The sequence below is a fragment of the Ursus americanus genome, chromosome 7, assembly GCF_024610735.1.
Source record: "Ursus americanus isolate L20-20 chromosome 7, mUrsAme1.1.p, whole genome shotgun sequence".
NCBI lineage: Eukaryota > Metazoa > Chordata > Mammalia > Carnivora > Ursidae > Ursus > Ursus americanus.
In genome coordinates this window covers 14,318,817-14,329,865 of record NC_142133.1, presented here as the reverse complement: position 1 = coordinate 14,329,865, position 11,049 = coordinate 14,318,817, and the positions used below count along the sequence as shown (strand labels likewise).

The 11,049-nt window shown below is 42.4% G+C and overlaps 1 protein-coding gene across 1 annotated transcript in view; it reads right to left on the bottom strand.

Annotated features, from left to right (window-relative positions):
- Positions 1-5,110: 5,110 nt before the first annotated feature.
- The window catches only part of CAMKMT (calmodulin-lysine N-methyltransferase), a 381,062-nt gene continuing 375,123 nt past the window's right edge, over positions 5,111-11,049 (bottom strand). The window contains exon 11 of the mRNA XM_045771589.2: positions 5,111-5,656. Within this exon, the coding sequence (XP_045627545.1) occupies positions 5,579-5,656 (78 nt within the window). The 3' untranslated portion in view covers positions 5,111-5,578. The remainder of the gene's footprint in view (positions 5,657-11,049) is intronic.

Here is an 11,049-nt window from a genome sequence, read left to right as displayed (position 1 = left end):
TTGGTTCCACCCCGAGGATTTCACTGAGAGAACACGTTAGAGGGAATCAGGAAGCAGAGAAAAGGTCACAAATAAGCACCTCAGGAACAATGAAAGCTTTTCTCTATGCAGCAGTGGGAGAGTTGCTAGAAAAACTGGAAAGGTATTAATCAGAAGTGGCTATAAATCCTCTGGAGTTTTGCTCTTATAAAACTCCTCAGAGAAAGTCTTGAAGGAAATGCAGGTCAAAGCCCAAAAAAGCTCTTGATCAGAGATTGCTGGAGGAAAATCTTCCCAGACGCCTTTAATAGGCAGCAATCACCCCAGGAGTGGGGAAGCCAAGTACGCTTGAAACATGGTTGCAATTCCTAATAGGTCTTGTCACACTTAAGGCACTGCAAGCTCCATCCAACGAACAGCTGAAGCTAGCTGGCGATTCATAAAGCCAACAGTTTAAAGTTTATTATGATGAAAGCACTTAATGACAGCCATCGCTAGGGGCCCATCATTTATAAAGCTGTGCTGAGTATTAGACATGTAGCATGACCACCAATTTTATGTCACAATTGCTACCATAAAATGACCTTTGGTGATTTTTGCTGCATGTGGTGGACAGCTCTTCCTTCACATTAGTGCTCTGTGGCTTTCTTTGCAGACTATTATGCTGTCTAAAGCTTATTTGGCACTGTCGTGAGCCTCAACCCTTGTTATTACCCCGAAGGCCTGTCTAAAAAAAAAAAAAAACAAAAAAAAATTCATGCTCTATTACGCCACTCCAATAATTTACAGTTCTTACCAGCCTTGGTTAGTGTAATATTTTAATGCAAATATGCTATACCATTGCATTTTATTTAAAAAAAAAAAAGTTCCCACGCATGTGGCTAGGGCAATATCCATATGATGGGAATTCACTGAAATCAGCCTCTGATTCCCTGGTCAAGTCTCATTGTATGGGCACTCTTTTCCCTGGTGGGTTAGAACACCTCCAAAGGGGGAAGAAAAAAGGTTAATTAAACTTCCCTTGAGAAAGAGATTTTTTTTTTAAAGATCCTATGTGTGATAAGCACACCTAAGGCAGAAACACCAATTCTTCTTACATCCCATCCCAATGCAAATTTCCATCTGAGTAACATTATTTAATTAGGATTCCATTTTCCAACCTGCTTTGTGTAGTTAGAAAGTGTTTGAATACACGGCCACTTTACTGCTCTGATGTAAAACACTGCAGAACAAAGTGGTCTGTCCATGCTACACCACCTTTAAATTGTGTATATAATTTTATAAATGATATAAAATCTTCTAGTCCCTGAAACACACACACACACACACACACACACGCATGGCACACTGCAATTTTGGAAAGATTTAAAATATGTGATTTCTGCCGGTACCTACTGTATTGGGTTTTATATAAAGCTTTTTTCAATAAGGTAAATTGTTACATGACAAACTCATCTTCCACCATTATCATCTGCTGTTTGTGTTTAACAACAGGAGTGCCGTTCTAACAGAACTGTTGTAATGGCTGTACAAATTACTCAGCTGAAAGCTTTTCACCAAACAAAACAGTATTAATCAGCAGTTCTTACGAAGGTGCTAATTAAAAACAATTTTCTTCCTCAGTTTGCAATACTAAAGCCGTCTTCACTTGCACATTTTCCAATATACAGCTACTGTATTTGCTCACACTTCAGGCCCTCTATTAACTATTGAATCTCCTATTAGCCATTTTATTACATTTCTGTTTACAAGCTTGTTGACATTTTAAAAGTCACAGTATGATCTGTTTTATCTATTAAAAAAATGTATTAATTGAAAAGTCAGGGGGGACAAAAAAGGCAAAATATAGCCTCCAAATGCATACTTCCAGGGCAGAGAGCACAGTGAGCTTTTAGCCACAGCCTAGGCAGTATGCTTCCTGGGTAAAACAAAGTCTGAGAATGAAAAGTGGCATTTCAGGCTTAATGGTTTGTCAAACACCAACAAGCTCCTTCCTGATTTGGAAAGAGTCCACTCGGGGAAACATATTTCCCCTGTCTAAATTCAGTTTCTAAGGGGACCCTGACTCTCAAATCAATCTTTCTAATCTATGAGATACACTCTGCCTAATTATGACATCTCATGCAGTCTGAACTCAGGAGATTTAGATCTGGGGTGAGGAGTATACCTGCAATCTGGGAACCGGGGCCCCAGTCGAGGGTCTAAAAAGCCTCCTTCTAAATGTGTGTGTGTGTGTGTGGGTGTCCTGCCCCCTCCGCTACCAGAGTCCAGTGAAAGATCCTGTGGGACAATGCCACCCAATTGTTCGACATGGGTTGGAAACAAGTCGAATGCTGAGTAAGCATAAAGACAACTCCATGGAAGCTGGGTTGAGGGAAAGGGCCGGTGCATTCCTATTAAACAAATAAACAAACAAAAGCCCAACCCTTAGGAGAAGGTATGCTCTACTTTGGTAGCGGGAAGAAGAAGAAGAAGAAAGAAAAAAAAAACCCACAACAAACCGACCACCACAACAACCTCCTGCCTATGGTATTAAAACCAGCTTCTCCAACTGTCAAAAGCAGTTAACTAGTTCAGGACAGACACCTGGCTGTTGAAATAGGGCTCCGTAGGGCCACTAATCCTTCCATTCACTCAGTTAACTGCTGGATCCCCCAAATGGATTCAACAGGTATGCCACGGTAAATTCAGCCCATACTGAAGCCAAAGGGAAAATCAGCAAGGGGTGGGCAGCTCTTCTCTGAAAACACCCGAGGAACCAGCCAGAAAAGCTTTTATGGCCCCGACAAGTTTTCTGCTGAATACTGAGCACCTAAATTACCCTTCCCTAATGGAAGTTACATTTTCACGCTCAGTCAAAAAGCCAACAAAATACACAATTTATACAAAATAGCATCAACCTCTTAGGTAGTCTTTTCTAGCACTTTTATCCCAATTCACAGCATATGTCTTGCTATAAAATAAAATATATTTCTTATAACCAAGTTGTATGTGGTTGTTCATATCACCGCATTAGAACTGAGCATGGGTGATATGGGAAACATTCTTACATCCAACCCAATCTACTTAGTAGGATAAAGGAAAATCATGAGTTTTATCAGGGGATACAGGTGCATGGAGAAGAGGAATATCATAATAATTCTAATGATTTCCTAAGCGGACAGGCTTTCTTTTGAAACAAACACATGCATAATTACCTAATAGATAATTATGGAAGGGGGTATTTCAATTGCAATTATATAACCCAACAATGATGCATAGAAATAATTCTTAATCATAAAGTTCAAAAGAAATGAAGACGGTAACTTTGTAAAGCAGCTGTATTTTTGTTCCTTCTCAATACCGGCCTTTCATTAAAATTTGAGAAAATACAAACGCTTTTAAATTCTTCAGTAATACATAACAGGAGTTTCTCACAAACTTCCAAAGAGCCTGGACTAGAGAGAGTTCTAGGTGAGGATCCCATAAAGAGCAGATGAGACCTTTAGCATTTTACAGGAGACCCTCTAGGTTTTAATCACACAGTAAGCATGCTTCTTTATTAGGTAGCTCTTGGTAAGAGCAGCTCAATTCTTACACCCTCTTTCAAGCTTAGGAAACTGTACATACCATTTTTCAGCTATTTTTTTTTAAAATACATGACTACTAGCTCACCTTTTTAAAATAAAATTTCTCCCAAAGAAATAAATGCCAGATTTCTACACCCACGCCACACAAACGCAAATTAAATTCTTGCCAATTCATGTATTTTCGTGAGAGGGGAAAAAAAAAAAAAGAAAATATTCTCTCCATTTTCAAAGAAATGAAAAAGAACAGACCATCTCAGGTGCTACTCTAGGGATGGGTTTTCTTTGTCTGGCAGGTTTTACAGAAGAAATAATTTCTGCTGTATTTTCACCAGTATAAATAGAACTACCTCTGTTGCCTTTTAAGACATTCCGAATTCTAATTTTTAAACAAGAAAATACGAAGCCAGTGTGCAACCCATACAGTCGCCAAAGGAGAGCTGCCACTAGCTGAACTGCTCAGCTAAATGGCTGGTTTGCATTGCCCCGGTCTTTATCTAGCACTGAGAATAGACTGCTGTTTTATCCAAAGAGGAATAAATTGCTGTTATTGTGATGTTAGCCCATCACTTGGCATTGCAATTCAAGTTTTTGTGAGAAAGAAATGTATGATCTAACTGCGACTTGACCTATGCCTTCTGAGATCCATCTAGGTGCTCTAATGGAGCAGAAAAAGTGGTGAATACAAGGACATGCAAACTGATGGTGAAAAATTTGTTTGATGATAGAAGTGAGCAGAGAAGACGTTTGAGAGTGGCTGTTTTTATGACCGTGAAGTTTGTTTAACATGCAAAAGGATTTGCCCCCGGTCTCCCACCTATCCCTTTAATTGCAGCGCACTAAATACACGCTCTGCCTCGACTAAAGATAGGAGAATACAGAGCTAACCTACTAATGACATTACTGCTAAAGTGGGCCCAGATGATTCCTTACAGATAAACATCTGAATTTCCACAAAAGGCATTAGAGCATCTCGTGGATACACCAGGCAAGGATATGCTTGGGTTCCCTGCAGAAAAGTCATTCTCCCTTAATCCTAGGTAGCACCTATTAAATGTTTACGACACACTCGAATCACAGCATACAACACTATGTGCTTCCTTTACATCAGATAATTGTGTGATTGAGTTTTTAAAACTCCCCCTGGTTGCAATCTAGTTTAGCAGTGATTTATTCAAAATTTCTCTGGCAAGGACCTATTTTGAAAGAGGGCTGGAGAACAGCGGCAGTGAGATGTGAGCCCCGATAAAGGCTCACTTTTCATTCATAGTCAGAGCCTAAATGTGCTCTTCTTGTACCTAAACAGATAATAAGCACTCAGCACACTCCTCCTCCTTGACACAACACATTGAGACTAATCACACATAATTGGAGAGGAGGAGCAGAGGGCTGGCCACGCTATTGTGTCCAGAGGACAAACGGTCAGTTTATGAGGCTTTGGGCTGATGTAGTCATTTCTTATACATCTATAGGGAAAAAAACATCCTGTTTCAAAAGAGAAAGAGAATGAGTGAGAGGGACAGCGAAAAAAGATGGCAGATTTAATACAATTAATTTGAGGGAGATGAGAAAGATATGCTTTTATTTATTTTTTTAACCAGGAAAGAATCGTGACGTTTGCTGTGTTTACAGATGAAAAAGTACCACCACCAAAACAGAACAAAGACCAAGATCTTTCTTGAAAAGGGGGGGGGGAGGGAATCACCAAAAGAAATTCTGTCTCAATTAGGAGGAAAAAGATTTAGGTTTCTCCTAAGTCCAATTCAAATCTCAGGCTGTTTGTAGATATTTAAAGACGAACAAAGGTTTGGTCCCAGAAGAGCAGATGAAGAAAGGAGTCCAGGAGGGCTGGGGAATGAGGTGAGGACAGGTGGACCCCATAACCCGCATGTGGAATGTGGCAGAAGTGGTGGGGGCTCACGGATCTCAGGGAGCCAGCGGCTTGCTGCATATCACGCCCATCACAGGTTTCTGTTTTTGTGAAAATATGCCCTGTGTACTTGGTGTTTTCGTCTTTTGAGCAGCTTAATCTTCTATCCATTTTTGGTTAAAATAAGCAGAAGTGGGTAATGAAGGTTTTCTTCATAGACGTCCTGCTTTTCCTTTTTCAACTGAAAACAATCATAGAACAAAAAAACGTAAGGAGACTCAGATTAGGATTTTTTTACCAGTAGTTTTTAATATTGAGTATAATGAAGACTTCTTACTTGAATATACTGTTCCGATAAATAAATCTTGAAAAAGCAATGCAAAGTAGTTCTCAGTGGCACTGGCGTGATAGGACTATGTATCCATCAACCTGGAATCTTTCCTGGGGTGGGGGTGAGGAGGAGGGCAGGGTGCTTTCTCGTAAATAGCCAGACTGCATTTGTGACCTCTATGAACTGTGACGCACATCCGTGAAGGGAGAGCTGGGGGCTCGCTCATCTGCACCAGAACAGCCATTTGGCATAAGTTTCTGCTCTTGGTCCGCTCTGTCCCGCACCTGTGGCCCAGGAACAAGGCAGGCAGGCCATCTGAGGTCATCTGGAGACTGGCAGCCCCCCGGGCACGAGGGATGAGAGACGGGCTTCCAGGCCTAAGACATTTCTTTTTTTTTTTTTAATTTTTTTTTATTATATTATGTTAGTCACCATACAGTACATCCCTGGTTTTTGATGTAAAGTTCGATGATTCATTAGTTGCATATAACACCCAGTGGGCCTAAGACATTTCAAAGGCTCTCTGGCTGCTTCTTAGGGGTTTTAATAGTAATGATAATTTTAAAATTCTTTTCTCTGAGGAGGAAATGGTAGTCCAACACTTAGAGCTTCCATACCATTCAAGTGAAGTTTTGAGGGCCTTTCCATGGTAGATTTTAAAATCCAGTCAGAGTTCTCAAAGCTAGAGTACTCTTTTCCTCATTCGGCTAGAAGCCTTTTGACGGCCATATTTATATTTACCCTAGCAAATAGTAATTTGCTATTTATAAAGACAAAATTAATATTTTTGAAGTTGGTGTTTTTGAGCCAATTGTTAATTCATTTTGTAATTGATAAGGATCAGAAAACAGATATTTCTTTTAATCACGCATGGACCCAATTCTTCTATTGTTTTGAATCAGATTACTTCCCCTCCCCCCGAAACTAAATGAATGGCTCCAACATGATACTTTCCTGGATTAGTATTGGTCTGGGGCATATTACCTTGAATTTTTGGGGGTTTCTTCTAAATCATATTCCCAAACTATGACACACCCTCACTGTTAAGGACAAGGAGCAAAGAGCCTGCTTTTCCTTTCTCACTGGGGAACAGAAAGCCAACCCCGTCTTTACTTTCTAATCCATTTTTGTAAGAAATAATGGTATAGTCACTGAAGTAACTGCATTCTGTCTTCTTAGATGCAATTTGCTTTGTTTACAGATGATTAGTTGTCTACGTTAGAAAGATCCTCTGGATTTGTGTTGCCACCAAAGTCATGACTGTGTTAATTCTAAGCACACAGTCCCTTAACATCACTCTTTAAAAAAAAAAAAAAAGCCAAGAAAATGGCTTCACAAACTTCCCAATCCAAACCCACTAACCAGGACCTACCAACTGTAAATACCTTTGTTGCCAGTTGCCCCAGTGATAGGAGGAGCTCACTGAAATATTTTACAGAGGGAAGAGGGGGCCACGATAGCTCAATTCTTCCTCAGGGATTGGGGATCAGGGAAAGTTGATTACTCAGCGTGAGTCAGCTGACCTACTCACTCACAATGCACTAATATACAGAGACTCAAATAAGCTCTTTATAAAGTCCCTGAGGTAATATGTGGGATAAATAATTCTTCTGTAAATATGGGTTAGAAATCACTTTTAACTTGGATTCTGTGCTGACCTCTGGAGGCCAAAGCAGAGGCTTCCTTGCTAGAAGGGGCCAGGGGCCAGCCCGGTGTCGACTGTGAGCCCTTCCCCGCGATAGGGAAAGAGCCGACAGCCCTCCCAGGCACTACTCTACCCCAGCAGCAGATCCGTTCTGAACCAAGTCTGTTATGTGAGGGCACTGGGACACACACGAGGCTGTTGGGAAATGCTTGTGATGTGGTTTAAGAATAATTCCCTTTACCCAGGCTGTACTTCTTTGCTCAATTAATAATTATAATTTTAAGAAATCAAAAAGCACCTCGAAAAAAATGAACAAAAAGCAAATTGTGAATAAAACAATTTTTCAATTTCAGAGGTTAAAACAGGGTCTTGGAGGACTGAACTAAATTATATAGCTGCTATTAGCAGCATTATGCATTACTTCATAATTGGATGTAACACGCTCAGCCCCGCCACGGCACTGCGCGAGCAACAGCAGCAGGAGTGGAGTTCAGACTGTTTACCCTTTACAGTATCCACAATTATCAACAGCACACCACACAGATTATAAGCACCAGCCACTTGTAATGTGGCATTTTGAATAGATAAGCAGAAGTGCAATATGGCCAAGCTTTTAACACAACGTACTGACTCCACAAACGAACCCAAGCCTGTTTTCACGGCTGAGTATAAAAAATACACCGGTGGTTTTGCAAAAGTTAAAACAAACAAACCAACAACAACAACAACAAAAACAAAACTGGGGCGTGTAAAATTAGATCTCAAAGAGTACTTGCATGAACGAGAGTATTTTTTTTATCAGCTACTGTCAAGCTAGCTGTAACCGCTAAGATAGGTCTCTACCTTGGGAAAGAATTTGCTTATCTTAACATCCTAAAGATTTGGAGCCACACCATTGGGCAAGGCCGTGGATTCCTAGCCTGGAGGAGACCAAGACAGGGAAGGAGAGGGGAACTGTTTTATTTTTCTTCCCCGTCGCCTGGAAGGACAGAAGGCAATGTTTTTCAAACACACTACACCTTTGGCTGCCTGGTTCCTGAGCACGCTGGCGGACGGTGTGGGCACCATCTAACAAAAGCACTGGCAGAAAAGTGCAGAATGGCACCGTTTTGATTACAGGCTTGCTTTTTAACGGAAATAAAATTTCACAGTTAACAATGAGAGGTGAAAAGTTTAAGAGGCAAAGCTGTTTCTCCTGATCACTGACTGTTAATCAGCTTCATGGGTGGTTGCCTAAATCTGTAGATTTTTTTTTTTTACCTTGCACTACTGCCAAGATTGTAACTAATTTTTTCCCCTGTCGTAAGAGGAGGGGTGGAAAACTCAGCATAGAAGCCAGCTGTGTATGAGTGACGTGAGGCACTAATGCAGAGGGCAAAATTAAAATTCATGAATCTCTTCACAACCATTTGTGTAACAAGATTAAGACGGGACAGCGGAAAAGAGCGGCATTATCAGGCGTCTTACAGTCCTCCAGCTGGTTACGCTCTATTCCAACACAGTAGGGCTAAGAGGATAACACGCAGCCTGAAGGAAAACGCTGCTCCTCCGTTTGCGAGCAGGCTCGGCCCAGGGACCGTGGGGCTTTGGCCAGAGATGGAGAGGAAGAAAGCTGATTGCCGTGCAAGATGGAAAACTTTTAAGCCCTGGCTATTAGCACGGGGCAAACAAAAGCGGCCGGGGTGGAGGTTCCCGGCGGCAGCGCGGTCGGTCCCAGGCGCGTCCCCGGAGCCCCGGGCGGGCGGCGGGCAGGGGCCCCGAGGGGGCGCCCCCGGGAGGAGCACTGGGTCTCGGCGAGGCGCAGGGGCGCTCCCCGCTCCCCACCCTCCACCCCCACCTTGGCCCGCGGCCCTCTCCCAGGCATCCTGCTGTTGCAAAGGAGACCTCCACGTGCGTGCGAGCCGGAGTTGGGTCGTGGCAGCTATCCCCAGGGCTGGGGCAGGAGAGCCGGGCAATCTATGCTTCTGGTACAGAAGGGACAAGAGGCACTCTCTTGCTAGAAGCAGGAGAACGCCAGACCAGCTGCAACCGCCCCCCTCTGCCCCCCGCCGTTAAAAATACACATCGTGGGTTCATGTTTGTCCCATTTACTTAGGGTGCCCCAACCCTGCAGAATATTCCCCTGGCAGATCCACTTCCTGAGAACCAAAGGCAACTCTCATCCCTCACAACCTAAAGAGGAGGGAAACCGTTTTCTTAGTCCAGTGTCAGCAAAGTGGAGAATGGAACTTTTAAGCAACTATGAAGAGATTAAAAACTAAGGCCACCTAGTTATTTATGGAGATTTACTTCTGTGGGACCCATCAGTCCCCGATTATTTACGGAGTACTAACTGTGGGTATGTTGCACAATATAAATGCAAGAGGCATGTTTATCGATCTATGGAAGGCGCTCTGCTTAGCGGGGTAGCGAACTGCATTGGAGATACAAAGAGGAAGTTGCTGTCCCCTAGCCACTGACAATCCTAAGTTCTAGACAAAGGAGAGGTGGCCACTAAGGACTCGCATGTCCCAACACACCTCCAATCTTGCAGGGAGGAGAAGAAGGGTATCAGGCACAATGCTGAACATCTCAGCCGGTGGAAAAACTCTTGCCTTTGCTCTCCTGATCTGTGATTGAGAAACTGAAAGCATTTGTTGTTCTAGGGGGAAGGTGAAAGGCATGGATGGCATCGAAGCAGCCATCATCCGATCCCTGTAGCTCTAGCCTGACCCAGGAGAGAATCTTCCCCTGCCAGGTAAAGCCCTCAGAGCCTTTCCTTTTATTCTGGGGCGGGGTTGCAAAAGGGAAAGCCTCATTCTAGAGGGGCAGGCAAGATTTGAGTAACAGGCCATTCTCTTTTTATTTTCTAACTGTAAGCGAAGGGCAATCCCACCATCAGAGGAGGTGATTTAACCCTTTCAGTTCACCAAGCATCATTGTCCCCCCCCCCCGGGTGGGGGGAGGCCGAGACCTTAGAGACCCCAAAAGAGTGACCCCATCTCCACAAAGTGAGGATTTTCTTTCTCTTGCCTGAAGATCAGATCCACTTTGCATATAATTTTTCAAATGTCAATATACTTCTGAATCATAGTCCTGGGTAATAAAGAATGCTATTCCCATTTTCCCAGGAGAAAATTAAGGTCAGGTCTTTACTTCCCTGCATTCGCAACTTGTAAAATCATGACAAGTTCAAAGTCTTTTGCCAAGGTCACACTAGCTCAGACAAGGGAGATTTCTGTAAGGCACAAAATTACAGAAGTAATATATGTTATACTAGTAAGTGTGATATGTATTAGCAAAGGTGAGACTCCTAACAAGTTTTCAGTGGAACGCTTGCCTCTCAGTGTCCTATATTGCTCTATACCTATAAATAATAAAAAGGCTGATAACATTGCTTTATGTAAGCAAGCTTAGAAATCACTCTCAGATAAGTGCTTTTGACCTAAATCTTGTTGCTCCTCGATCTGACATATAACCCCACAACTGTGAAATTCTGTATGAGATTTAACAGTCTCAAACTGCCAACTGACCCAGCCATAAAGCAAGCAGAGATAAAGATTTACAGTCCCACATGATACAATTAGACATTCACCTTCTATTTATTTCAGTGCAGCTGAGCATTTAACCTACTTAAAAGCCGAAGGTTTTTCATTAAAATATAAATGCTTGTTTATCA